Source organism: Lagopus muta, chromosome 25 (assembly GCF_023343835.1).
Source record: "Lagopus muta isolate bLagMut1 chromosome 25, bLagMut1 primary, whole genome shotgun sequence".
NCBI classification, from domain to species: domain Eukaryota; kingdom Metazoa; phylum Chordata; class Aves; order Galliformes; family Phasianidae; genus Lagopus; species Lagopus muta.
Window position 1 is genome coordinate 3,915,752 of NC_064457.1, and position 26,535 is coordinate 3,942,286.

Here is a 26,535-nt window from a genome sequence, read left to right on the forward strand (position 1 = left end):
CCTCCCCTTTCTGGTGCCTGCTCCCATCCTTGGTTTCTCAGCCTCCAAGCATTCCCCCAGCCTTGCTGAGCAGTGTGCGTGGAGGAACAAACCCCAAAATTGAGGGAGAGTCAGGAAGGAAATGCAAATGGAGGGCTGTGCCAAGCCCAGAAGAAGAGCTTCACCGTGTGGATGGGGCCCAAACTGCAGCGGGGCCCAAAGGCCAGCAGGGCAGCACAGCTCAGAGTGCTGCTGCAGAGCTGAGCAGTGCCATATGGGGCAGCTGAGGGGCAGCACGGGGAGAGCCAGCAGCGTGCTGCAGAGTGTGATATTCCTGTGGCTGCAGGGAGAAAAGAGCTTGGTTTCATTCTCAGACTCATAATGCCATTCTGGATTAGAGTTTACATCCTACTCAGCTCTGCTGCTCAGGAACAAGCTGGTTGTTCCTAAAGCCCAGGCGCAGGCTTCCTCAAGGTCCTCAGGGAGGAGAGCTCCAAGACCACCAACCTCCGACCCCCAGCCCATCACCGTTCCCACTCACTGAACCAGAGAGCATTAAAAGATCTCTCAGATCCCCAAATGCAACCGTAAGTCTGAGATGGAGGGGAGCCAGCCACGATGCTGGAAGCTCAGTGAAGCATTTCAGCAGCAAAATACCCTTTGGGAGGCACTGGGGCTCTGCAGGTCCAACCGAGCGAGGAGCCGATGGCAGCAGAGGCAGAGCTGCATCTCAGCTCCGTGCAGAGCTGGGCAGCACTGGGGAGATGCTGGCCAAAGGGAAGCCAGCAGGGAGGAGGTGACTCCAAGCGGAAGCAGAGCGCCGGGCCGTGAAATGAGGGAGTTTTGACTGAGCACAACCCAACACCTCGGGGGAAACGCAAAGCAAGCAGCACAGAAACGGCCACGGACATCTGTCAGCAGTGCTGCCAGCACAGCAGCATGCAGCTCTGCAGGAAGGGCGAAACGAAGAGGAAGAGAGAGTGGAGGAAGATCAACGGGGGTCCTGCAAAGGCAGGGGCAGAAAGACTGCAATGACCACGAAGTGCAACCCAGCATCCCACCACGTCCACCCACAGAGCACAGCAGGACTGCGAGGTCATCAACCCCCCCCTGCCACCCATCACTGTGCTGGAAAAGATCTCAGATCCCCAGTTCCAACGGCAGCCATCCCCACCTCTGCTCTGAGCACCAAATGCAGAACTGGGATTTTACACCTCCTCTCTCCTTCCTTGGCTCCCTTCAGCCTTCCCACTCAATTTAGCACCACACAGCACCATTTGCACCGTAAATGATGATGCGTGGCACTGAGCTGCAGATGGATCAGAGAGGCTCATTCTTACCAAGGAAATTTACTTTGCATCATCCTCACACCTTTCCTTCGGAAAAGGGGAGGGAAAAAGCAACACTTAAGCAACAGCAAATCCATGCCAAACGGGGGATCTGCAGGACTGCAATGGCTGCAACTCAATAAAACACCACAGAATTCATCCCAACACTCCTGCACACCTTTCTGGTTTGCACAAAACTGACACAAAACCCAACAGCAACCCGGCCCACCAGAGCAGAGCCGTGGACAAAACACCCATCAGATGTCAGGGTGCAGGAGCACAGCTGGAAAGCAGAAGTTGTGAGGAGATCCTTGCAGCAGGCTCAATATACGAGGAAGGTATGCTTTGATTTTGTGCTGCGAGTTTGATTCTGCAGGCTGCGCTTTCTTTTTTGGGACAAAATACGCAATAAAAGCCACAGTTGGTCATGAATTAAAAGGCTGAGTTTCCCTTTTGGCTTTGGTTGGGTTTTGGCGCAGCCAGGCCGCTCCAGTGCCATGTCAGTACTGCCTCCTTTGAGTGGCTGCAGACAAGCTGCCCAGGCCCGCTGCTCTCAGCCAATTTAAGTCCGTTCCAAAATTCAGCTCCTTGTCCATCGGGGTTGGACTCCATGATCCCTTCCACCATGGGATAACCTGCAACCCTCTGGATTTCAGACATGCCAGGTATCACGCTGTGGTTTTCACCACGTCCACATTTTATCAATTCCGTGCTCCCGAATTCCCAGAGAACCCAACCCAACCCGACCCCCTGCCCATAAAAGCGTCGTTATGCACAAAGTCACAGATCACCATTGGAAGAGCAGCCCCAGAAACACAGCTCCTATGTGAGATCGGTTTGAACAGCGAGGCTGTAAGATGAGACCGCATGGGCGAGAGACACAGAAGGAAGGAAGGCTTAGAAGAGAAGATTTGGGCTCTGCCAATGATATCAAGTGGAAAACTAGAAGGAAAAATGTGTTAATGTGTGCTTTTATGATACTTTATGCAAGAATATGGGGGGAAAAAGAACAAACTGATGTTTCTGATGAAATTATCAAATATTTGAAGATTTCAAGAGAAAAATGCACATTTCTTCCATTGTTTCCAACCTGTGGAATGCAGCAGATCCCATCCCTCCTGCAGCCCAACACAGCATCCCCTCTCCATGGCAGACAGCACGAGCTCCAGCCCCTCCCTAAACAAACCCAAACACAGCAGGTCTCGGTGGCTGAGGTTCTGCAGATCCCAGCACACCCAGGGCAGCTGCTGGGGGCAGACGGGTCCTCAGACAGCGTGATAATAGGAGAGAAAACGTGCTCTGAAACAGTGAAACGTTCACATTTGGAAGCGTGACGGCACCTGGAACAGCTGGACAGGAGCAGGGTGGGGTTGGACGCTCAGCTCTAGGATGCTGCAAGCCAAATAACACAGCTCCTAAATGCTAATTATCCCCCAGACCACAAACAGCCCTTCCAGTTCCACCCTCCCACCGCTGACAGTCCAGGAACAGGCAGGATTTATCTTCAGCCACCCTGGAGATGGGGAATCCTTCCAGTCTCACCACGGCACCACAGACAGACAGGAACAGAATGGATGCATCTGCCTGAGCCCTGCATGGAGATGGGCACCTCAGGGAACGCTCTGCAGAAGGCCAGCAGGGCAAAGCACCACCGCAGAGAGCAGCGTATCAAATGGGCACCACCTCACAGGAATTACAGTCAGTGCAGAAATCCTCCATTTCTGGAGCAGGAGGGCTGGAGCTGGGTGATCACTGAGGTCCCTTCATCCAACCATTCTGTGAGCTTTTGTTTTTGAAGTGCCCTAAGGAACACCTCCTCAATATCCCCAATATATAACATCAGTTCAGAGAACGCCAAGCAACCAACTGTGGGGAAAGCCAACCTCCTGCAACGCACCACGACCTGCAGGGACTCCTCTCCATAAAGACCTCCATCCCAGGAGGATAAAACACAACAAACTGCTACCATTGTGTGCTCAGACACAATCATTTACTTCCCGATTTAGAGGTGAAGGACTCAAACAGAGGATTGATGAGTTCAAGATTGAACTTTGCCTCTTGTGCAGAGCCCTGCTCTGTCCAGAGCTCAGCTCAGCCTCAGCCCAAACCCAGGACTGCAGGAGACAAAGTCATCCTCGCTGTGCCGGGGATATGCTGACAAGTGTCATAAAAAACCACCCTGCAATGTGAGATGGGGTTCCTCGGTCGGGGCTTCTGACTCCATTCTGGAGATGTGAATGAGCAGAGCTGCAGCACTGGGAGAACGAGCTTTAAGAAAGAAACAATCCTCCTCCAACCTCCTTATGAGTCCCTTCCAGGCAGGAAGAGCTCCCGGAAAGTTCAGGGGCACCAACAGCTGAAGAAACCTCTCCCAAATAATAAAAAATGAAAAGAAAACATCAGGAGTGCTCCTCATCACAGTGCTCAGACTCCTGTGTGGTGACACGGGGCATAAAGACAGCAGATCTGCTCCCTAAGCAATGTATTTCCCAAAGAAAAACCGTCATTCCTCAACCCAAGTGACTGCAGCGCGGTCAGCAAACCTGCACAGGAATCAGCAGAGATGATGAGAACGACTGCAACTGAGCTCAAGGCAAACGGCGGCTGCGTTCCCTCGGATTTAAGCACAAGGATGATGCGGGAGGAATTAAGCCGCCTTTTCCAGCACGCAGATGAGTACCTGGGGCTTCAACCCGACAGCAACCGCGGGCTCCCAGAGCACGGTTATGAATAGAAATCTTGTACAAAAACAAAGCTATTTATGCCCTGCTGGAAAAAAAAAAACGCTACGGGAGAATCTGCTGTGAATAAAGTCTGCTCCTTTGTCAGCCTGCAGCCGCCCCAACAATGGTGTCAGCCACTGGCACGGCTGAATGGGAGCTGAACATGGGTTGGCTGGCACTGCTGACAAAGGATAAATCGTGTGCAGCAGCGATTCAGAAGCAGTTTGCTTTGCTGAAGCAGCCCTCAGCTCCTTTTGATCACATCCAGCCTGCAGAAAGCCCAGTTTGGATGGAAATCCCAGCTACAGAGTGCTCCTCCACCCACTGCCAGCACAGCACGAGCAGCACCGTGTGCCCCCAGCTCCAGGGACGGACTGATGTGGCAGCACAGCTGTCACACTCCTTTTGTGCAGAGAACCATGGCCTAAGTGCACACCACCATCTGTGCGCTTCCAAATCCCAGCCTGGGCTCTTCTTTGGGTTCCTCTTCTCTTACAACACGTTGAATCTCTTTGGTTTTTGTCTGTTTTTTGTTGTTTTCAATGGATAGCATCAAGAAATGTACAAAAGCCCATCTCTACCCCAACACAACTGACAGCAGATGGCTGTTCGCAGGGCGCTGCCTTCCATCGACCCAACCAACCAAAATCACCAAAGCACCCAACCCACAAACAGCCCTCAGCTGCTCCCCACCAAACCTACAAACAACCCAACCTCGCTGCTCAACCTTTCAGACATCCCAGAACGCCGCCATGGAGCAGAAACAGCTCTGAATGCAGCTGATGAGGAAAGCTGTCACCTTCCTCAAGGTGTGCCGTGCTCAGGATGCCCAACCACCAGGGGACCACAGCCCTGACCTGTCGCCCCTTTCATGAACTGCTGATGTCAATAGCTTTGCAGTGCTCTAGGGAAGCCCATTTAAGCAGCCAGCACTAAAGACAATTAATCCAGAGTGCACTAATGATTAAAATAGGCTGACGGGTCTCAGCGTGCAACAGGAAATATAAAATTATCCTTAGGCGAGTGATTTGCTGCTGGAATTCTGCAGGGATTGCTTTGACTGCTCTTTTAACACTGCTAACACCTCGCACAGTGCTATCAAGGATGGCTGCAACCACACTCAGAGAGGATCCTAAAGAAGAGCTGCTGTCCCCCAGGAAGCCGCCCCATAGCACAGTGTAGGGCAGCTCCGAGTCCCCTTGGAGGTCCCCACAGCCATTGCGCTGCCCCAAGACTCCCTGCTGGATGCAGAGGAACCTGGCAGCACCACACAGTGACTGCAGATCCTATTTCTTGAGGAATTCCCAAAGTGGCTCCCGAGCAGCAGGTCAGCGAATCCCATCCACCAGTGGGATTTTGTGAGCACGTGAACTTTGTCACTTTTCTTTTGATTTGCAGATATTGCTTTGATGAGGGACAGCGTGGTTCAGGTATTTGGGAAATTAAATGGGAGCTGCTCCTGCACATTGCTGTTAAACCCAAAACCTCTATCAGACATCAGAGAAAAAGTGGCTTTTAGGAAGCTAACAACCTAAATTCACTCTCACCACCCTTCCACCACAGCTCTATAAGAACATTTACCCACAAAGACTCCTCTTAGCAGGTGATAATTGGAACAGATATTGAGAAACACAAGAACCAGTGCTGCAGGTGATGCTGATCAGCACCGAATCTCACACAAATCTGCTCTGCAGGAGCAAGAGCTCAACCCTGTGGGCCTGTCCACTGCTCACACCACGCTGTGTCTAGAGGGTTAATTCTGCACTGCAGTGCAGTGAGTGCTGTGCAGCTTTTGGGCAGTTCCAAACGTTCAGCTCGACCTCCTGGAGCTCCACGCACAGCAACCACTGCAGGGCTCTGCCCACCACTAAAGCACATTTTGCAAGGTGATCTGCAGGGAACCAGGTGCCGCCTTACAGCTCAAGCACTAAATCATCCACTGACACTGGGGGCAGGGGAAACAATCTGAGGAAGGAAGAGCTGCGTTTTAGTTCTAGGCGTTAAGAGCTTGACCTTAAAGTGCTGTTTGAGTCGACACACTTAAAATGCACGTTCAGTGGTATCTGTCCCCAAATATCCGTGCTCTAATGGACACATATAGAGACAGAAGGGGCAAACAAAGCGTAGTCTCAAAAACACAAGGAATGAAAGCTCTGGTATCCCAGCAGCAGTGAAGGAACACGGATAAAGAATCAGGGGTGACACCACCAGGAATTCGTGGTGAGTTTGGATCTGGCTATAGTGAGTGTGCAGCACCGACCTCTTGAAGTGGCTGGCCAGGACGCCCACCAGCTCCCCAACCCTGCTGTCGTTGGACGGCTCTTTGCTGAACAGGCAGACGATGAGATCCTTGTTGTCCTTCGTGTGGAAAACCACCAGCTGGTCCTTCCCATTGGAGACGCTCAACCCGACCAACTGCAAAGAGTGAGAACAACATCAAACTGATGGAGGTCATTCACTGCTGCCACTCTGCCTCCTTCCTCGCGCTGCCTCTTTGTTTCTGCCTCTACACCGAGAGCAGGGCCAAAGGGAATGGCTCTCCAGCTCTCCAGCTCTCCTGCTCTCCGTGCTCCTCCCAGCTGAAGATAAAAAGGTAAAAAATCGGCTGCTGGTTGTTTTGTTTTGTAGGGAAAGAAAACATACAAAAACAAAAGCCAAGAGGCAAGTGCATTACCAAAGTGGGGCAAGAAAAAGGGAGAAGAGGGAGAACGGAGGGAGGAAGAAGTGTTGGAAATATCCAAATAATTTGTCAGGATGGCATCTCTGATGAAAGCAGATCTTCTCAGATGGGCATCCCACAAACAGCACCCTAAGGCCGCAGCGACAGCTTCTGTACCTTGCTTCCCCCCTGCCTCCCCCCCTCCCGTTTCCCCATTGCAGGCACCCAGGTTCACAATCTCATCAAGGTTTACATGCGCTAATTGCTGTGCTATCTGGTGCCAGCCAGCAGCCATCCTGCTGTTCCCAAGGCATCTCAGTGCCCTTCTTGTCGTATTGATGTGGTGATTTTCTTCCAATTCTTTGTTAAACAAAGGTGGGGGGGCTGCCAGACCTTCCTCAAAACCTTCCTCAGGCCCTCCCTAAGGCATATCACCACTTGTCCTTTTAATTACAGCAGGATAGCCCTGCACAAAGCCTAACGCTATTTTCATGCTGGTTATAGGTAACTTGTTGCTACCTTACATATGTATGTTGTTAATTATTTCGCTTCTCCCCCTTTAATTCCCTGTTGCTCAGGTCCTGTCTGTCCAGCACCAAAACTCAGCCATTTTCGAACATCGAGGGGTTTCTGATTTGTGCAGGCATTTGTTCCATCTCGCTTGCCTTCAGCTGAAGGCCCAGAAGTGTTTCAGATGGCTGGACAGACAGGAGCTGCAGCCTTTGTGCTCACAGCTTCCTCCATCTGCTAACCTCCGGAGGTGTGCATGTATTACTTACATAGGGAGCATGTGCTGTTGGGGAAGGATTATCTAAAGAATGAGTAATGAAAACTACCAGAGAACCCCAGTGAAGTAGAAAGACCCCTGAAAAGAGCTATCAGCTCTAATAAAGGACCCAAAGGGTAGCAGAGGCCATGAAATTACGAACATTCTCATCTTGTTCTAATGCAGAAACAGCATTCGGTTCCCACAGGAAGGAGGAGGAGCTGATGCACACGAAGATGGCAGAGCAGATCTCTGTGTGCTCCCAGGGGGGACACAACTCCTTTGAGCTGTGCGATGCGGGCAGAGGAAACCACTGCTATGAGCAGGAGACACTGATGCACCATTTTGGAACTCAAAACGTCACCATTCCCTTTCTAAAGGAGAAAAGGCCTCCATGAACCCCCACTGCCTGCACTGGAAAGCAGCTGAGCACCATCCGACCTGCAGACCTCCTGCTCCCAGCTGCGCATACCCAACACAGGTGGGGTTTATTCTTTCCCACTGACACTATTTTGGGGCTGCGAAATAATTCCACGCCTCTGCACAGGCATCGACAGCTGCTGGGCTTTACGGTGTCCCTTACAATTAATGGGTGTGCTTTAATGACATCTCGGGAGCACGGGGGGACTCGCGCCACCGCGGCCGCACTGTGTGCAGAGAGGAGCCACGAACAACTGAAGTCTGAATCTGAAAAGCCGACCGAAGCATTAATTATTCAACAGGGCTTTGTCACAAGTCCAAGAGCCCATAACTGCCCGGTTTCACCCCGTCCCTCCCCCTCAAAAGACTGAACAAGTGAAAATAATACAAAAGAGATCGTTTTAGAGAACGTGCTTAACTGGGCATTTACAAGCGCTAATATTAGCTCCGCCTGGAGAGCTGAAGCATCCCCAGCAGCTGCGGGGCTCCGCTTTCGACACGCAGCGCCGCAGCCCTGAGATCCTCCCTGCTTCTCAGTCACCTTCAATTCCCTTCATGCACAAACGAAGAGAACGCAGAACGTGAAAAGCAAGCGGGAATCACACGAAGGGCCGCACTGAAACCACAGCCGAAGGAGGTGGGGGACGCAGCGCTGACACCAAGCGATGGGAGCAGCAGACATCAGCTGATGTCTCCGCTGAGATTTCCATGGAAACAGCGGCCGAGCAGCGCCGCGTTCGCAGGGCGCTTCGGACCCGCTGGCAGCACAGCCCGGCTCTCACCGCGCTCCCCTCGCTGCGCCCCGCCGAAGGCGCCCACCTCCCCCCGGCCACGGCCCTTGCGGTCGGCCCTGCCTGCACGCCCCGTCCGTGAGCGCTGCTCTGATCATTACCCGCTTGCTCTCGCACTGGTTCAAACACTTGTTCTTCCCATAGGGGCAGCTGTGGTGGCTGCAGTCAGTGCCCGCACCACGGTGCCACCCCAGCGTGCACAGATCTTCTCCTGTTTCCACGCCAGCAGAGCAGAGATGCGCGGCTCCAGCATTTACCGCGCTGGAATCCGGCCCTGACCCCTGCGTGGGTCCTTAGGAGCCACTTCCCCTACAAAGCACTCGGCGGCAATGGCTCGGCTCGCGTCCATTGTTCAGCCCAAAGGGAATCATTGCAGAGCTGTGAATAAAGCTGATTCCTATCTATGGAAATGTAAGTCTGTGATGCATAAAATCCCAGCTGGTCTGAGCTCACCTTGATCCTTTGAAGACATCCCTCCACCTTTAAAGCGTCTGCTGTGCGTTTAACAAGTTTGTTAGCACAAGCAAGAGTCATTGAGATTGCTAAATGCAGCCTGCTGACAACTTGGTTTGGCGCAATTAAGAGATAATGTCAGCACAGCACCGCGTCAGCTCAGGAATGACCTGCAGTTGCTGCACAGTGGCAGCAATGTCTGTGCAAAACAAGAGTCGTCGTGGGACTGCTTTGCTGCAACACCTGCAAGGACGGAGGGCAAGGCAGCAGCAGCTACCCACACTGTGCTGGGTCAGGAGGGTAACCAGCAAGGACGCTGGCAAGGGACCAATCAACCCAACGTTTGGATGCCATCTCAGCTCATCACTCCTCCACATTCGCAGATTAGGTTTCACTGCTCCTCTAAGCCCATTTTTTAGCCATGGGGGACCGTTGGGTTTATTGTTCCTTCAAATGCAAACATCGCAACCAATTTGTGTAGGACATCTGCAAGCAGTGCAGCCAGGTTCTGTAGGGTGGAGATAATCACAGCAGCATTACCTCAGGCTGACGGAAACAAACAGGTTGAATCCACGCTCTAAGAGGAGCTTTTCTCCCTTCCCCCCTTCCTCCCAGTGATAATCTGCTGCTCTGTGACTGGCAGCTAAATGCTGCTTACATTAAACGTGAACAAATATATATAAATCAATTCCAACAACATTCGGGATCAAACGAAGCCCCAGAGACAGAGAAATCGTGTCTCAAGCTGCTGTGAAATGCCAGACCCCGACGGGGCCAAGCACAAATAACAAAAGAGCAGAAGGAAGAGAAGAATGTGTCTTTTTCCATCCTCCTTCTCCATTCTATGGAGAGGAACATGGAGCTGCAGGAGCTCTGCCAGTGACTGTGATACTGTCTGTAACTCACGTTGTAGAGGGGGATGGTCTTCATCACTTTGTACTGCTTCGTGGGGTCCATCTTATAAAGGTGCCTGTCGGTGATGAAGATTGCTCTGTCCTCCACCTTACTGAAGCGGTTGACCTGTAAAGAAGCAGCTTTCAGCCACGTGCTCAATAAAAACCTGGCAGCAGCAAACACAGAACATTCACACAGGTCTTGAACAGGTTGACCTGGAGGAGTGAAAAGGGGAGGTTAAAGCCATTTCATACCCAGGGAAATGGGCACTGTGAGAGCAGCTGGGACAAGCAAGACCTACATCCAGCAAAGGATTAATTACAACGGGAACTGCGTTCTTTCTCTTCATCCCAGGTACTCTGCTGCTCTGAATTTGTGTTTATTTTTGCTATCCGTCAACAGCAACAGCATCCCTCCAGTACCCAACCAATGAAATCACCAGAAGTGCTGCCAAATGCCACAGCAGCACCTCTGGAAAATTACTGCAAAGATACGAAACTGTTTGTTACGAAGTTAATTCATAAGGCTACAAGATACAAACCCTGTACCTTCACAACACCTGATGTGGGGAAAATCTAGCAATACCAGTCAACTGCTGGTTCCACACCTCATGGGAACAGTTAATAAATTAATAACAAAACGATATTCTCCTGAGAGCAGTGTTTGATACCCTGGGGTCAAGCCTCTGAGCTCCCTTCCAACCCAATCCATTCTAAGATTCTTTATTTGTTTGCTCTTTTTACACAGATCTCATAAACTGGGGGTTGGACACAGATGACCTTTAAGGTCCCTTCCAACCCATCCTACTCAACTCAACCCAATTATTCCATGGTTCTACGACCCTTACGGTCCCCCCAACCCAACTCAACCCAACCCAACCCAACCCAACCCAAACTAAGGATTCCATGGTTCTGTGGTCTTTAAGATCCTTTCCAATCCCAACATCCCATGATCCCATGGTTTTATGATCCTTACAGCCTCTTCCAATCTAAGCCATCCCATGATTCTGTGAAATCCCCCCATCCCCCTGCAGCTCACCACTCTTCCAGACCACTGGTGCCATTAGGCTCTACCAGTAGGGTTTTCACTGAGGAAACACATCTCTCTCTCTAGCATTACAATTAATTCATGAAGGAAATATTACACAAAAGGAGAATAAACTCTTTGGGAGGCTGAGTGCTAAACAGTCCCCAGGTAAAGTCTTTGCAAAAGCAAAAGAGAAAGCAGGGTGAAAGCAGAGCTGTTGATCTCTGAGCTGTCACACTCACACCACGGTTTGGTGGTGCAGCCTACAGGACAGCTGCATGGCCTGGAGGTCAAACAGGGCTTCCTCAGGCGGTGATCCACCTCACACAGACATCAGATCACAGAATCATAAAGGTTGGAGAAGACCACTGAGATGCTCCTGTCCAATCCCAGCTCGTCCCACCACGTCTGCTCTTGGAATCACAGAACATTAAGGTTGGGAAATACCTCTGAGATCCCCAGGTCCAACCCCAAGCCACCCCCACCCTGTCCACTGACCTCATCCCTCAATGCCACATTGGCACAGAACACCCCAGGGATGGTGACACAGCCTGTCACAGAATCACAGAACTGTAGGGGTTGGAAGGGACCTCCAGAGCTCATCGAGTCCAACCCCCTGCCAAAGCAGTTCCTATAGCAGGTCGCACAGGTCGGCATCCAGGCAGGTCCTGAACATCTCCAGAGAAGGAGACTCCACCACCTCCCTGGCAGCCTGTTCCAGTGCTCCTCACCTCACTGTACAGCAGTTCCTTTGCACATTGGTGCACAACTTCCTATGCTGCAGTTTCTGGCCGTTTCCCCTTGTCCTGTCTCCACTCACCACTGAAAAGAGTCCGGCCTCGCCATTCTGTCCCCCACACCTCAGATACTGATAGACCTGGATCAGGTCCCCTCTCAGCCTTCTCTTCTCAAGGCTGAACAGACCCAGTTCACTCAGCCTTTCTCCATAGCAGAGATGCTCCAGGCCCCTCGCCATCTTTGTGGCCCTCCGCTGGACTCTTTCCAAGAGCTCCCTGTCTGTTTTGTACTGGGGAGCCCAGAACTGGACGCAGTGCTCCAGATGAGGCCTCAGCAGGGCAGAGTAGAGGGGGAGGATCACCTCCCTCGACCTGCTGGCCACGCTCTTTTTAATGCACCCCAGGATGCCATTGGCCTTTTTGGCCACAAGGGCACACTGCTGGCTCATGGCCGACCTGCCGTCCACCAGGACACCCAGGTCCCTCTCCGCAGAGCTCCCCTCCAGCACCTCATCCCCAACCTGTACCGGTGCATGCAATTATTCCTCCCCAGATGCAAGACTCTACACTTGCTTCTGTTAAACCTCATCCGGTTTTTTTCTGCCCAGCTCTCAGCCTGTCCAGGTGTTGCTGAATGGCAGCACGGCCTTCAGGCTGCCAACCAAACCTCCCAACTTCGTATCATCACAAACTTGCTGAGGGTGGCCGTTATCCCCTCATCAAGGTCATTGATGAAGATGTTGAACAAGACCGGACCCAGCACTGAGCCCTGAGGAACAGCGCTGGTTACAGGCCTCCAACCGGACTCTGCACCACCAACAACGACCCTCTGTGCTCTGCCAGTCAGCCAGTTCTCAACCCACCTCACTGTCCACTCATCTATCCCACACTTGTTATAAGGATGTTGTGGGGGACAGTATCAAATGCCTTGCTGAAATCAAGGTAGACTACATCCACTGCTCTGCCCCCATCCACCCAGCCAGAGACAACAGCATAGAAGGCCACCAGGTTGGTCGAGCACAATCTCCCCCTGGTGAACCTGTGCTGACTACTCCTGATAACCTTCTTTTCTTCCAGTTGTCAGCACCTTGAGGTGGTTTTGCACCTGTGACACACCAATGTAACCAGCTGGTGCTGTGCCCTCAGTGCCACGTGGGGAAGCACGCACAGAAGAGATGCAGCCACATGCCAGCGCAATTGCAAATGCCACTGTTCTCTGGTTTTGTAGGAGTGGAGACAGCCCTTGTGTTCTCAGATACTGATCATGCCCTTCCTAGCACTGTGTTCTCTGCACCTTCTGGGCTTCTTTTATTTATATCCCCGTTGATCCAAACGGGAATCAGACTTAATTTAGCTTCCTTAGCTTCCTTCAGCTGATAGAGAAAAATGAAGGTCCAGCCTACAGCAGAAAACCTTCAAACAAGTTTTCCAGGTCGCCCCAGGGCTGAGAGCAGCGGCTTTGGAGATGGAGCTCTCGAGGGAGAGCAGTGCCACAAACGACAAGAGCAACAGGAAGAAAAGACGTGTCCTAAAAATAGGAGGAATTGTTGTTTCCTAGGTGATAAAACAAAATCTGGCAGCACGCATGAAATATGCATTTGGTTTCCCGAGGCAAAAAAAAGCTGAAAAATAAAGAGCACCACCACACTCAGCAAAAGATGTATTTTTCCACAGGAAAATGACCTGCTCCCACCTGTACCCAGTGCCAGAACGCAAACACACACACTTCCATCACACAACGTCAAAGCTTCTTCGCAGGCGCTCTATAAAAAGAGCTACAAAGCCTTGGCCCAAGCAGATTCATCGCTGCTATTCGTATCAAGCTGTCAGAATTAAGACCCCGCACACCCAAGCAGTTATCGATACTTCAGAGCTGCTGCGAGTTGCTTTTGCCTTCCTGACTTCTCCAGAACGTCAATCAGCAGCTAAAAAAAACCGCCTCCGAGAAGTCACTGCTTCGCAAACATCCTGCAGCTCACAGCGATACGCTCTTCACATCAACATTTTTAAATACGTGAACTCTAGGCTTAACTGGTGCCTATTCAAGCTGCTCTGTGTTTATCCTCTTAATGTCATTTCTTTTCAAAGAAAGAAGAGCATTAGACTGCAATTACCGGAGAGTTCTGAGAATCAGACACCTGACACTGGAGGTGAAAGTCAGCACTGTTTGTCTACTCCAACCACGGCTACAGGCTACAATTTTTCCCCTTGCTTAGTTGGCAAATCCGAGGCTCACATTTAATTTAGATTCCCTGGGTGCATTGTTTGGAAAGATCTCGATGGCAGATCTTGAAATGTCAAATCTTTGTCTTGTTGGCTTTCAAAGTTCAGGGCTATTTGCTCCTCTCTCTGGTTGACTTTAGGCCTTGGACATTTTTTCTTCACCCAAGAGGGAAGGCAGACAAATGGTTCGTTGGAGCAGTTATCACACCCACTGCTCACTGCTTTTGGGTTTAAACGTAGAGATACTCTGAAACGGCCTCACGTATGTCATCAAGGATCCTACAGAGCTGTCCTGAGCAGCAAGCACGAAATTACTTCATCCATTTGTTTGGGAACCATCGGATCCTTAAGGTTGGAAAAGACCTCCCAGATCACCAAGTCCAACCCCCACCCCTCCCCACCATCCCCACCTCCCTCACGAAGGAGGAGGCGCTCCTGGTTTCCTCAAGGCCAACACTTCCCTGACGCGCTGTGCTGTCACCAAACACATCTGTTTGTTCTAGGGCAGATCCCTAGGAATGAAACCGCAGCGCCAGGCATGAGGGCAGCGCCAGGAACAGGCGCTCAGAGCTGCGCTGCAACCACTGGAAAGGAGAAGGAAAGGATCCGTGTGTCAGAAACCTCTCTCAGCTGCCCATGCAGGAGGCTGTCCCTTAAAGCTGACTCAGAAGTGACAAAAACCTAAGTACTTAAAAGCTTAAACGTTGCATAACAGTGAGCAGCACTGAACTCCCACAGCAGGCTGCATGTGTTACATAGGTGCTGAGTAATTTCCCTCACCATCACTCTACCCCCATTAAAAACGACAATTTCTTTCCTATTAAAAATAACTATCACGTCATTAAGAACTGAATGTTGTATTTTTACAGTTATTCCAGTTTTAAGTAGAAACAGCAATCATTTGGATCTGGTTTATTAAACCAACTGCAACGGGAATTTCTTTGTTTTCAGCCCAAACGAACAAAAATGTAAGGTGAAATTCTTCAGTATCTCCATCAGATTCTACACAAAGTGCTTCCAAGGCTGTACAGGTGAGGTCTGAGACTCTCCCGGTCCTGGCACTACAACCCAATACTCACTCAAATCACTCATTTAATTAGCAACTTTCAAAAAGAGAGTGTTGAAACAATGGGCTCCTCTGCTGAAATAGTGGGAAGCAAGAAGAGATTTCTGCTTCTATGTACAGCAATCACCTTCTGTTTATAAACATCATTGCCACGAGGAAAGAAGTTCCATTACAAAGTGGACATTACTCACTGCAAAATGAATGCTGTTGCTATTGAAGGTACTTGCAGAATCCCCAATACACGTCTGGCAAGGGGAGGCCAATCCCCCGCGTCCACTGTGTGCAAACAGCACAGATCCGTGGCTTCTGGAGAGCATCCAGCATCAGTGGCCATCAGAAGGTTTGTGTCTGATGGGTTCATAAAGCTCAAAATATTCTCTCCTGATAGACACTCAAACAGCATCGTCAGAAACCACCCATAGCAGACCTTAGGAAGACTCTGTACATCACAGTAGCACTGCACACACCAGAAAAATCCAAGTATGTTTTTTTCTGATGAGTTTTTAAGGCTTTCCTGCCAAAGAGGCAGAATTCTGCTCTCAGATCCAAGCCAGCTACACAGAATCAAGTGACTTCATTCATTCCTCTGCAACAAAGAGGTCCCTCCAAGCACCCTTTGGTGCAATAGGTTCTGAGCTGCGGATCCACCAAAAATCACAGCCGATTAACAGCAGTCAATTAACACGGGACTACTTAGGAGGGCATCTGTAGAGGTATCTGCAGTCCTGCCATCCCTCCGTTGGCATCACACAATGCCACCCAGCCCCAAAGCATCCCCACCCAGCTCACCTTGCGGACGTGACACGAGAAGAGAACATTCATGTATTTGTCTTTCCGTTTCAGCTCGGTGGCAACAGGGAGGAAGGCGCCTGTGCTCTGAGGGTGATCCGGCCTCTGCAAGAGCAAAGATGGGGCTTGTCACTCTTTGTGCTCACTGGGGACAGCAACTGCACGGCGTCAGGGCAGGACTGCAGCTGCACCACCTCATCAGAAGCTTCCTCCCACCCCTCTGGAGAGCAGCAGAGTTTTACGTGCTTTCAGAGGGAGCCTGAACAAAACAAAACGCTTGGAGGAAGGACAGAGTAGAAAGTATTGCAAGTTGCCTCGAGATAATGTCTTTGTTCCTTTCCATTTAGTGCTGCTTTTAGCGTCCCGCTGCATTTCAGCCTTACACCAACCTCCCTCCCACGTCTGGCCATTTGATGAGCCAGCTGATGGCGTTGCTCACCACCCTTTAATGCTGTTTGGGATGCTCACTCAAACCAGGCTTGGTATGTTCTGGAAAATTAACCTGCAGTGCTCTCCCTTCCAAGAAACCAACAGCCACGTTCCCAAATTTCCACCCTTTTGGTTTCCTGAGCCCCAGACCCCTCTGACCTCCATCGGTTCCTCTGTGTGCTCACCAGTGCGATGTAATCCCCCTCCCACGCTCTCTGCAGCCCCAGATCTGCTCGGTGACCCTTCAGCACCTCCATGGCAGCAACCTTGGCCCGCAGCTGAGGTAGGTCCTTTGGAGGGATGCTCCGGATGAGTTCCCCTGCTCTCCACCTGCCATATAAAGCTCGAGTCAGCCTCACATCTGTACCAAGTGCCCTGAAGTTTCCAGCTCACATGACACATCACCTTTAGCTCCTACCAAATTTGGCTGGCACGCTTCCCCACATCCCTCTGGTGCCCAGAAGTGAACTGATAGCACTGTTGGCACTGATAGATCTGTTGGCAATACAGTTTTTGCAAGCCCATTTTTTAGCTCATTTAAAACACCATTCCTTTTCTACAGCCAAATTTGGTCCTACAATTGAAATCTAACCAACTGTAACATGAAAGAGGACAGACCAGAACATTCGTTACTCCACCGCCTTCAGCAAGAACATTGGCTCTGTAGGACCAACGCTGTGAAAAGTCTTTATCAACTAAAATTTGGTGATGATGATAATTGAGCTTATTCAGAAAGCAGGACACTACCCAATAGGTCATGGACAGCATTCAAGAGACAGCTGGGAAGAAAAACAAGGCCAACCTGCTCTAGTGCTGGTGGTATTCTGCTTCAAGCAGATGGCCCTACAGATCCCTAGAGGCCTCGTCCAGCCAATATTTCCTTTGTTCATAACTTTCAGAAGATATCATTTTTCAAACTGGAATCAGAGCTCTTGACACCCCTCCTGTCTGCAATAGCAAGACTTGCCAAAGAAAAAAGTCACTGGCTTTTGGTCATTAAGGAGGTTGCAATGAATGTATAAAACAACTCTTCCACACAGTGCATACAGTGGATAGCGGTATGTTGTTTAATTTACTTCATAGTAGTATTGACTTACTACAAAAGTCTCAAGGGACTCTAAAAGATTCATTTTTCTCTCTCCTTCTGCCAACCACCAGCTGCTCTTTTCTTTCAGAATTGATTAGAAAGTCTTAATTGGGACTAAGTAAGGAAGCGTGGTGTCCATCGTGACCAAATCTCTGAAACAGGACAATTATTTGCCTGGTCAGGGTATCAGAGCCCACTACGTGGGGAGGGGTTGATGTTGGACTTGGTGATCTCAGTGGTCTTTTCCAACCATAACTGTCCTGTGACTCCAACATCTTCATTTTTGCTGCCCAGTTAATGTCCTCCAGTCATCTCCCCAGATTTTCCGGATCAAGTATGAACCGTTCAGTCCTCTCTTAGACCGAACAGAGTCATGTTCTCATTTGTACCTGTGGTAAATCGCCTGGAGCGCCTCTTCAAATTGGTGCAGCACTTTGGGTGGCGTGGGCCACTGCACATGCTTGCCATAATCCTTCATGGATCGGACGTTGCGGAAGCGCTGGGCGACCTCGCGGATGTAGGACTTCACCTTGTAGCGGCGGTAGTGCCTGAGGATCGTGAGGGCAGCCCTCGTCCTCTTGTAGCGGAGCCGAGCCAAGGTGCCCCTCCAGACCTGAGAGCCACAGAGAGGACAGAGGACGGCGTCAGAAGGAAGGAAGGAAACGCCTCTTTATTCCTCTCCATCCCTACGCACAGCAGTCATCAGCTTTAAAGAGCGAGATTTTGGCGTGCCAATAGGATTGGGCTGGAAAAACATGGGTGGGCTGAGCTGCTCCTGGCACTGTGCGACTTGGTGTGATGGACAGTGACACGTCATGACATTTGGTGGCAGACAACAACACATCACGATATACGATGGCATGCGATATCCACTCACAATGACAGTGACACGTCACGACATGACAACACACGTCAAAGACACGTCATGACATGACGACACATGTTAATGACACGCCATATGACAACACACACACATACACGACTCACAACGGGCAATGACACGTCACAACATGACGACACACGTCAATGACATGCAGTGACAGGCAATGACACGTCATGACATGTGATGACACGTTAACGATGCCAGATGACAACAGGTGAAGTTGACTCAGGACGATGCACAGCACCACAGCAGGACACTGGGCAGTGACTCGTGACAATGGATGACAGCCATTCGCGACACACGCTGACATGCAATGTTGACTTATGACAACAGCTCGCGGTGTCGACGGCTCCCTGAGTTGGTGCACAGCTGTCCTTTCCCTCCAACACCACCCACCAGGATGAAGACTGCATTTCTGCTTCCTCGTAGGATTAAACTGAAGGATAAGGAGCCTCTTGCACAGAACGAGTGCAGCACCACCTGCTGCAGGCCCTGCTGGGAGCTGATGCCTCTCGAGAAACATCCCGGAGCTCCACTGATGCTATCAAGCCTTCTGGTTACAGAAGAATTAATTAATTACCAGGGTGATCTCCAACATGGCATACTCCTGATGAAGCTGATGTCAAAGGTTCTCCTGACAGCCCTACCGATAACCCTGCTGTGTGGCTGAGAACAGCCATACGTAGAAGAGGCAGAGCAGATGTGAAGGAGCTTTTCTCTATACTCTGAACATTCAAAGAGGAAGCAGAAACTTTGGGTTCCTTCTCAAGAAAAGCAAAGAACTCCTCCTTCCACCTTCTCTCAGAGTCCCTCTTCGTACTCCTCCAGCCTTCTGCCCCTCCAAAACAGACCCAGGAGCCACGTCACGTTGCCCAAACACCCCATGGTAACACCAAGCCGATCCACCCTTCGCTTTCAGCATGCTAAACTGCACGTGTGCAACTTTACCCCAAGATAGAAAGCAGTCCTTGATGCAGCACGAGATCACCCCACACACCATCCATTCAGCAGAACATGGTGAAGGCCAAACTGGGAAAAAGCAAGAGCAAGAAGTGCAGAAATCACTGTAACAACAGCAATACAGCAGCAGTGTTGTACAGCCAAACAAAACTGGCAGTGAGACAAAGGGAGATGAGCAAGGAACAGCGGATTGGTACTGAAAATCTAAACATCAGACACATAGAGCCACAGGAAAATAATATCTAACACCTTCCTTAATTGCACTACGAAGCATTGGGCAGACTGGGGGAAGGCAGCATCATCTGCACAGAACAAACTGGCACCAAACATACCTGCAGAAAGCACATGGGCAGCAAACCAGATAAGATAAAAAACCTACCATCAACTTCCTACTTGTTAATTTCAAAAGAACAGAAATGGGAAATGAGGGGTGCAGCAGCTGAGCAGCCTTCTGACCTCCTAAACCATCACAAGAGAACAAGCACACATTCTGAGCTGTTTTGGACACAGAACGAGGCCTCAATTCACTCCCCTATGCTGCAGCAGACACGTTCTTGAGGAAAGCCTCTCTGGCAGGGTTTTTTTTCCAGACGGGTGGAACAGAGGCACAGTAACAGATTGCCCCGATGCTGTATCAGCTGCAGCGCTGCAGAAATTGGCTTCGCAGCCAGAAGTGTCACAACGCTACCAACAGGAGCCTTCCAAACCCAATTATCCAGCCCAGGGCGTCCCTTGGCTGCACACAAACAGTCGGCTCTTAATGAAAAACACGTCCTCCAATCAAGCTGTCAGCACTGGGTAACCTCGCTCCTGGTGAGGGCCTTCCTAACAGCCGCACTGGCAGCTCGTTCCAAAAGTAATGAGAAACCAAACTCACAGGCACTGTATTTGTTTTCTGAGTTTACAGTACGTAATCATTTTTGCAGAGACAAGTCTGTAACTGTCCCAGGCTGACACTGATTGCTTTATCTTCTGACTCCATCCAGCTTCGGCCAAACCTGACAAAGGAAGAGAAGACCCCAAGAGGCAAGGTCTTACAGGAGGAATCAGTGGCAGGGGCTCAAATCAGAGTGACACTGCTGGAAGGAGTTCAAGACCATCTGCTTTGTCCCATCTCCAAATCCCAAACCAAGCTCCCAGCCAAGCACGGCCCCGCGATGCTGGGTCCCAAGCCAACAGGTAGGAGGATCTGGCAGTGTTTCAGGGGGTGAGGATGGTGGAGGTGCACGAAGGATTTGAGGAGGGTGGGAGAGCACTGGCCGTGGTCACGAGAATAAAGCTGTGGCTGTCATTGTTGTGGAATGTCAGCAGCATGGGGCAAAGCCATGGGAAGCTCATGAAAACCCTGTTGGAAGATGAGTTTTATAGTGAAAAACTGGAAAGCAGACTCAAAAGCAATGAATTTTGTTGTCAGTTACTGCGGCATCCAATGACCAAGGCCAGGCTGGATGCGGCCCTGGGCAAGCTGCTCTAGTGGGGCACAGCCAGCCCATGGCAGGTGGGTTGGAGCTCAATGAGGTCCCTTTCAACCCAGCTATCCTAGGATTCTGTGACCAAGTGAGAGCAAGAGACTTCATGCTGTGAGACACTGTGAGACAGAGGTCCTCCACATGAAGGGCTGCCCAAGGAGACAGGGCAGAGGTTGGGCATAGGAATGGGTAACAATCAGCACCAAAACGGAAAGAAATGGTGCACCTGAGCTCCACCTCCCAACCTTTACCCATCCACTGCCCCCTTGTGATCTCCCAGCTTCCCTTCGATCACCTCTGCCTTCTCCACACTTTGCTCAGGTGATGACAGACTAACAGGGCAATTCAGAAATTAAGGCTGAGGATGGATGGAGAGAAAGCTTTGGAAACCAGGACAAAAAGAGGTTATCTGGTGGCAACCCTGCCCATGGCACTGGGGTTGGAACTGGATGACCTTTAAGGTTCCTTCCAACCACCCCGGGATCCTATGAAAAAGAAATGGAACTCCCACCCACACCAAAAGTCAGACCTTATCTTAAGGGAAGCACTGAAATCTTCTCCTGAAGGATGTTTAATTCACATGGCTTTGAGGAAAAATTAATAAACTCAAATTCAAATGATTATATACGATTTAAAGCAGATTATAAACTCGCTGAGCTCCTAGCAACGATTCCTAAGATTAAATAAAGCTACTAGAACTGAAGAACTCCAACTTAGCTCATCTGAATTAAACACCAGTGTTACACTTTGGAGCAGCATTGCAACTAACCGAGCCTTGGCCAACCATTTCATGCTTGCTGTAGCACAGCACACCTCCTCCCACTGCTTTGTGATCAATATTTCATGCTGCCCTCCAGGCATCCAAACTGAAAAAGATAAAACAAAACCCAGCTAGGGACTCACAGAGCCATGAACCCTTCTGCACGGCTTTAAAGGGCCTCAAACAGGAAAGGTTATGAAATATTTAAGTCAACCCGCGCAGTTTGAGGCACTGCAAATCAGAAGCGAGCTTTAATTATGCCGCTCCTGATGGCCCTTGGAAGGGTCAGCTCCTCGCAGAGCGGTGCAGTGGGCGAGGCGATGGAGGCAGGATGGAATGGCCAACATTCACAGCCAGCTTTGGGACCTGCATTTCACAACACAACCAAATTCAGATCCACCGGAGGAATTTCATGTTTGTAAATCAGAGCCTCCTGGTTCCTGCGGATCGCAGTGCAGCACGCACAGACAGCGAGTGGGAAGGGCTGCTTCATTTACTAAGTGCTGTTTTCTCTTTCCACATGAGTCAGCTGAACAGCGCTCGTTCCATTGCTTTGCTTAATAGAAACAACGTCCCAATAGGTGGAGCGGAGAGAGGGGTCACCTCGGATTAATTAGATTGCACCGAGAAGGCTGTGCCCAGCAATAAATACAAATAGCACAGGGACAGGCGAGGGGCGCCTGTGAGATGTGTGCAGGGACGAAACGATGGACGGGGAGAAGCGACGACTGGATTTTTCCTGCCACTCATTGCTGCCCTGCCTGAAAGCTTCCCGAAATTCTGGCAAATTCTGCTTACTTTTGTTCAAAGGTCAGGAATGCCGTGAAAGCATGCGAGGGAGGACAGCGTTCATTGTGGTGAAAGAGAAAAACAATTCCAGAAACACACTGATAAACGCAGCTCCATCACTAGATGTTTCGTTTCGCCCCACAGCCCCATAAGCCCCACAGCCCATGGGAAAATCTCATCGCCATCAGCAATTCACCCTGCAGCATCCTATGAGGGAAGGAGATACGCACAGAAATCGTGCACCTTTGCCTTACTTTGGGTGACCCTGATCCTCTCTTGTTCTCCTTTACCCAACAATGAATGGATATTGATGTCTACTTCGGTTAAAGAAGTGTTTTCACAGCACGTCCTGGGTGAGGAAAGATGATAAGCAAGCATTCAGGTGTCCCACTGCACCTGCAGGGTGGGAGCCCTGCCCTGTGGCACATCCCTGACCTCTTTCTGCCAGCACAGATGCTCACCTGAAGTACGCTGTGCTGTAAAGAAGGGGGGGAACTCTGAATTACAAATCAGTCGCAGTTCCCTCCTGCTGCCCCCCATCAGGCGGAGCTACGCTGTGGTGATGGTAAGGGACGTTCATGGCAGATCCTCAGTGGTTCCCAACAGGACCCCAATGGGTCCCAACAGGAACCACTGTTCTCCTCCTGCTGCCGGAGCCTTGCACACACAGCGCCCGTGCCCAGGAGGTGCTGGGTGATGAGAGCAATCCTCTGCTCCTCTGCACCGAGCAGTGAAGATTTAGGGAAGCCATTACCATACGCAGCTGCACCGCTCTGATAAAACGGCTCTGGAATAGTGCACTAAATTATATTGACAAGATGCATCGCTTTGCATGCTGCACGTGCTGAGCTGCTTTCTTGAACAAAGCGCTCCTCTACAAAGCTAATGAATATACGGGAACGTTTCCAAGAAAAACAACCACAGAAGCAAATTCTTACCATTATCAAACAAAGGAAGCGGCATGATGTTAAGGGTTAAGGGTTACCCACATGATGAAGCTGCTAAGATAATCACAGAATCTCTTTCTGAAAGCCTTGGGAGCAATACATTGTGTAATACATATAATTAGAAATGAAGATGTACATTTGAAATAAGCAAGAAATGGAATTGCTATCAGCAGATTTTCCTCTCATTTAAAATTACTGAAAGACAAATGCTACTGGACCCCAACCTGAGGCAGGCTGCACCTCTCCTGCCCCCGGCCCAGCACCATGCTTACAGGCAAAGTTACAGTTGGGTAAAGGAGCAAGAATTACATTTTTGTGTGCATTTTTAACAGTTGAAAGCAAGTTGAAAACAAAAATTAGACACAGGCAACACTGCCAGTGTTTTCAGAGCCTCTTCAGATCCTCAGTCTGAGATTTCATTTGTCACTGTGCTGCTTCCTGCTGGTCTGTGACTGCCCCATCTACCGGCAGCAGAGCACAGCTGGAAACGAGGACTGGATTCGGAGCACAGAACGAAACCCAGCAGCAAAACAGCAGAAACACCAAAAATGGCAGGAAGAAATCGCCTTCCATCTTACACAATTCCACACTTACCAACTTCAACCCACCACCCAACCAATGCAAATGCAACCCTGGACTTCCAATTGTCTCCTTCCATGTTGGTCATACTGACTTCCAGAAGGGAAATCAGGTCAAGCACGTTGTTGACACAACAACACTATTGGGCACAGAAGAGTTTTTGAACCAGCTCTTGTATTTTGTCCCCTCTGCTGCACAGCCATTGCAGGGAGTTGGGCTAGATGACCTTTTGGGGCCCCTTCCCACTCCAACAACTCTATGACACCACATTGCTTTGAGGTTGCAAGCCAGCCTCTGTTGTACAGTCGCCCCTAAGCCCAAATGATTCAGGAATTTGCCAAGTCTCATTGCCTAGAAGAGGATTTTCATAAGAAAAGCCTGAAAATGCCTTTGCACTGAAGTTGCAGCATGTAAAATTATTTACCCAGAGGGTAAAATGACGAAGAGCTTGAGATCAAATCCCATATTCAGAAGGGGGAGAACATGCAGGGGTCCCCTGCACAGCACCTTGGGGTCACAGCCTTGTGATGCTAAGGGCCTTCTATCAGCAGCTCTGCACATGACCTCCACCCTGCCAACCTTCCACCCAAACTGCTGCCAGCATTGCCAGAGCCCCACAGCAGCATTTTCCTTCTTGCTGTGATGTAATCCTTGCGTTCTCATGATGTCTGCTCCTGCCAACCCCAATACTGCTGTTGCTGTGAGCTCCCATGGGAAGAAATTGCCACCAACACACAAATCACTCCTTCCTTTCCCCTCATTTTCTTTCCCTTGCCTGCCTTTGTTTTATTTACCTTGGAGGACTCAGCAATAGGTACGCGCAAAGCTCCATGAACCAACATGAAAGCATCCTTCCAACCCAAACAAACCGGTGATTCTATGACTCACCTCAAACGTTTTGTGCTCAGTCATCAGCAACACGATGAAGAATCAAGAAAAAACAACAGGGAGTTTGAGAAAAGGTGCTTTAAGGATCGTGAGCTGAGCTTTTTGATGCAGCAAAGCGAAGCTTTACCTTCTGCAGGAAGAGCACAATCCTCACAAGCATCTTGGCATGGAGCTCCTCCAAGGTGAACAGCGTTCGCGGTGTGCGGATGAAGATTTTGGTCTTCCCATAGGCAACATCGTGCTGAAACCCATGGCACTCAATGAGCTTCTTCACAGCATCTTTGTCTGAAGGGAGGTCATGGTTTGGCCAGGTGAATTCTGAGATCATCTTGTACCTGGAATCACAATTTCCAATGCACGCTTGTCCTCTGTGCTCTCCAGAAGACCAACCTTCAATATCTTTCAGGCATAATGACCAGCTAAATCGAAATACAGCTGATTACATGCAGCAGATCCTGAGGCAGTTTGTGTAGGAGATGCGAACCCCAAAACCAAACAGCAAGGGAATGCAAGAGGTGTGATTTTAAGGCACTGAAAAGAACAAGCACTGTGAGGAGCTCAGTTCATCAACACAGAACTGATGAATGCGATGAGCTCCATCAACAGAGCTCTGCAAAGAGCAACACTGGATCGTCCACATATCATTTCTGGACACACAAACACAACTGATGCTTTAGCTGCTGTATTACCCACATTCATGATCCAAATAAAACACTCTTGCAACAGGCTTAACCACCTCTCTATTTAAAAGCCCATGATACAAGCACTCATGGGGCATGAATATTTTAAGCTGGTTTCTCTTTTCTGTTCTCATCAGGAAAATGTTCCTGCAGTAATTAATTCGATAGGAAAACCTTCCACCTGAGGACACTCAAATAAGGGAAACCAAAGGATCAGGACAGCACTACAAATGCATGCTTTATTAAACAGGGCCCAGAAAAAAATAGGGAGAGACGTTGGAGAGCTGAAGTGTGAGCAGGATGTTGCAGCACTGCCAAATCCTGACCTCACCACTAATTACAGCAAGGCAGGAGCCATCCTAAATCTGCTCAGTGACACCACAACCCTTCCCCTCTCCTTTTGCCTATGCGTGGTGGCAGCTTGGAAGGTCACCTGGACACAGAATCACTGAGGTTGGGAAGCCCACTAAGCTCATCCAGCCCAACCATGAAGCCACCACGACTTACAGAGTCTCAGAATCACTAAGGTTAGAAAGATCTCTAAGATCCCCAGTCCAACCCGTCCCTGCCATGCCACCAACACTAAGGGTCACATCTGCACAGCTCTGGAACACCTTTGGGATGGCGACTTCACCACCTCCCTGAGCAGCCCTGTGTCACTGCATCACCACTCTTCCAGAGAATAAATTGTTCTCAGTATCCAACCTGAAGCTCCCCTGGCACAACTGCAGACCACCAGCTCTCGCAAGGCCCCAGGTCTGTAGCGTCACCTGGGGTTGTTGTGGCTGAAGCTCAGGACCTGGCACTTGGTCTCCTTGAAGCTCATCCCCCTGGCCTCAGTGCAGATCCCTTGTAGGGCTTTCCCACCCTCAGGCAGACTGACACCTCCTCCCAGCTCCTCGGCATCTGCAAACTTATTGAGGGAGCACTCAATGCAGAGCAGATGGGATCTCGGTGTTGTTTCCATGCTGTGTAACACTGCCCGAAAATAGGCCTGGGATGCCGCTGTGGGGAAGGGCTGGGTTACAGCCACAGATGCCTCGCGGGCGCCGCTCCTCCACCCCCCCAGGCAGCCCTTCCCAAACCCCCCCAGCGCTGCTTTATTTGGAATATCGTCGCCCTCGGGTACTGCAGGCTGAGCGGCACCAACTCTGTCCTGGAGGAGAGTTCCTTTATTTGCACAGTTGTGATCCCTCGCGATCCCCCTTCA

General features: G+C 50.2%; 1 protein-coding gene across 1 annotated transcript in view; it reads right to left on the reverse strand.

Moving 5' to 3' along the window:
- MYO1D (myosin ID) overlaps window positions 1–26,535 on the reverse strand; it is a 70,686-nt gene that overhangs the window by 12,335 nt on the left and 31,816 nt on the right. Inside the window, exons 16-21 of the mRNA XM_048927053.1 lie at window positions 24,773–24,980; window positions 17,760–17,983; window positions 16,469–16,613; window positions 15,855–15,959; window positions 10,026–10,139; window positions 6,291–6,445 (exon numbers count right to left, since the gene is read on the reverse strand). Coding sequence (XP_048783010.1) covers window positions 6,291–6,445; window positions 10,026–10,139; window positions 15,855–15,959; window positions 16,469–16,613; window positions 17,760–17,983; window positions 24,773–24,980 — 951 coding nt within the window. The remainder of the gene's footprint in view (window positions 1–6,290; window positions 6,446–10,025; window positions 10,140–15,854; window positions 15,960–16,468; window positions 16,614–17,759; window positions 17,984–24,772; window positions 24,981–26,535) is intronic.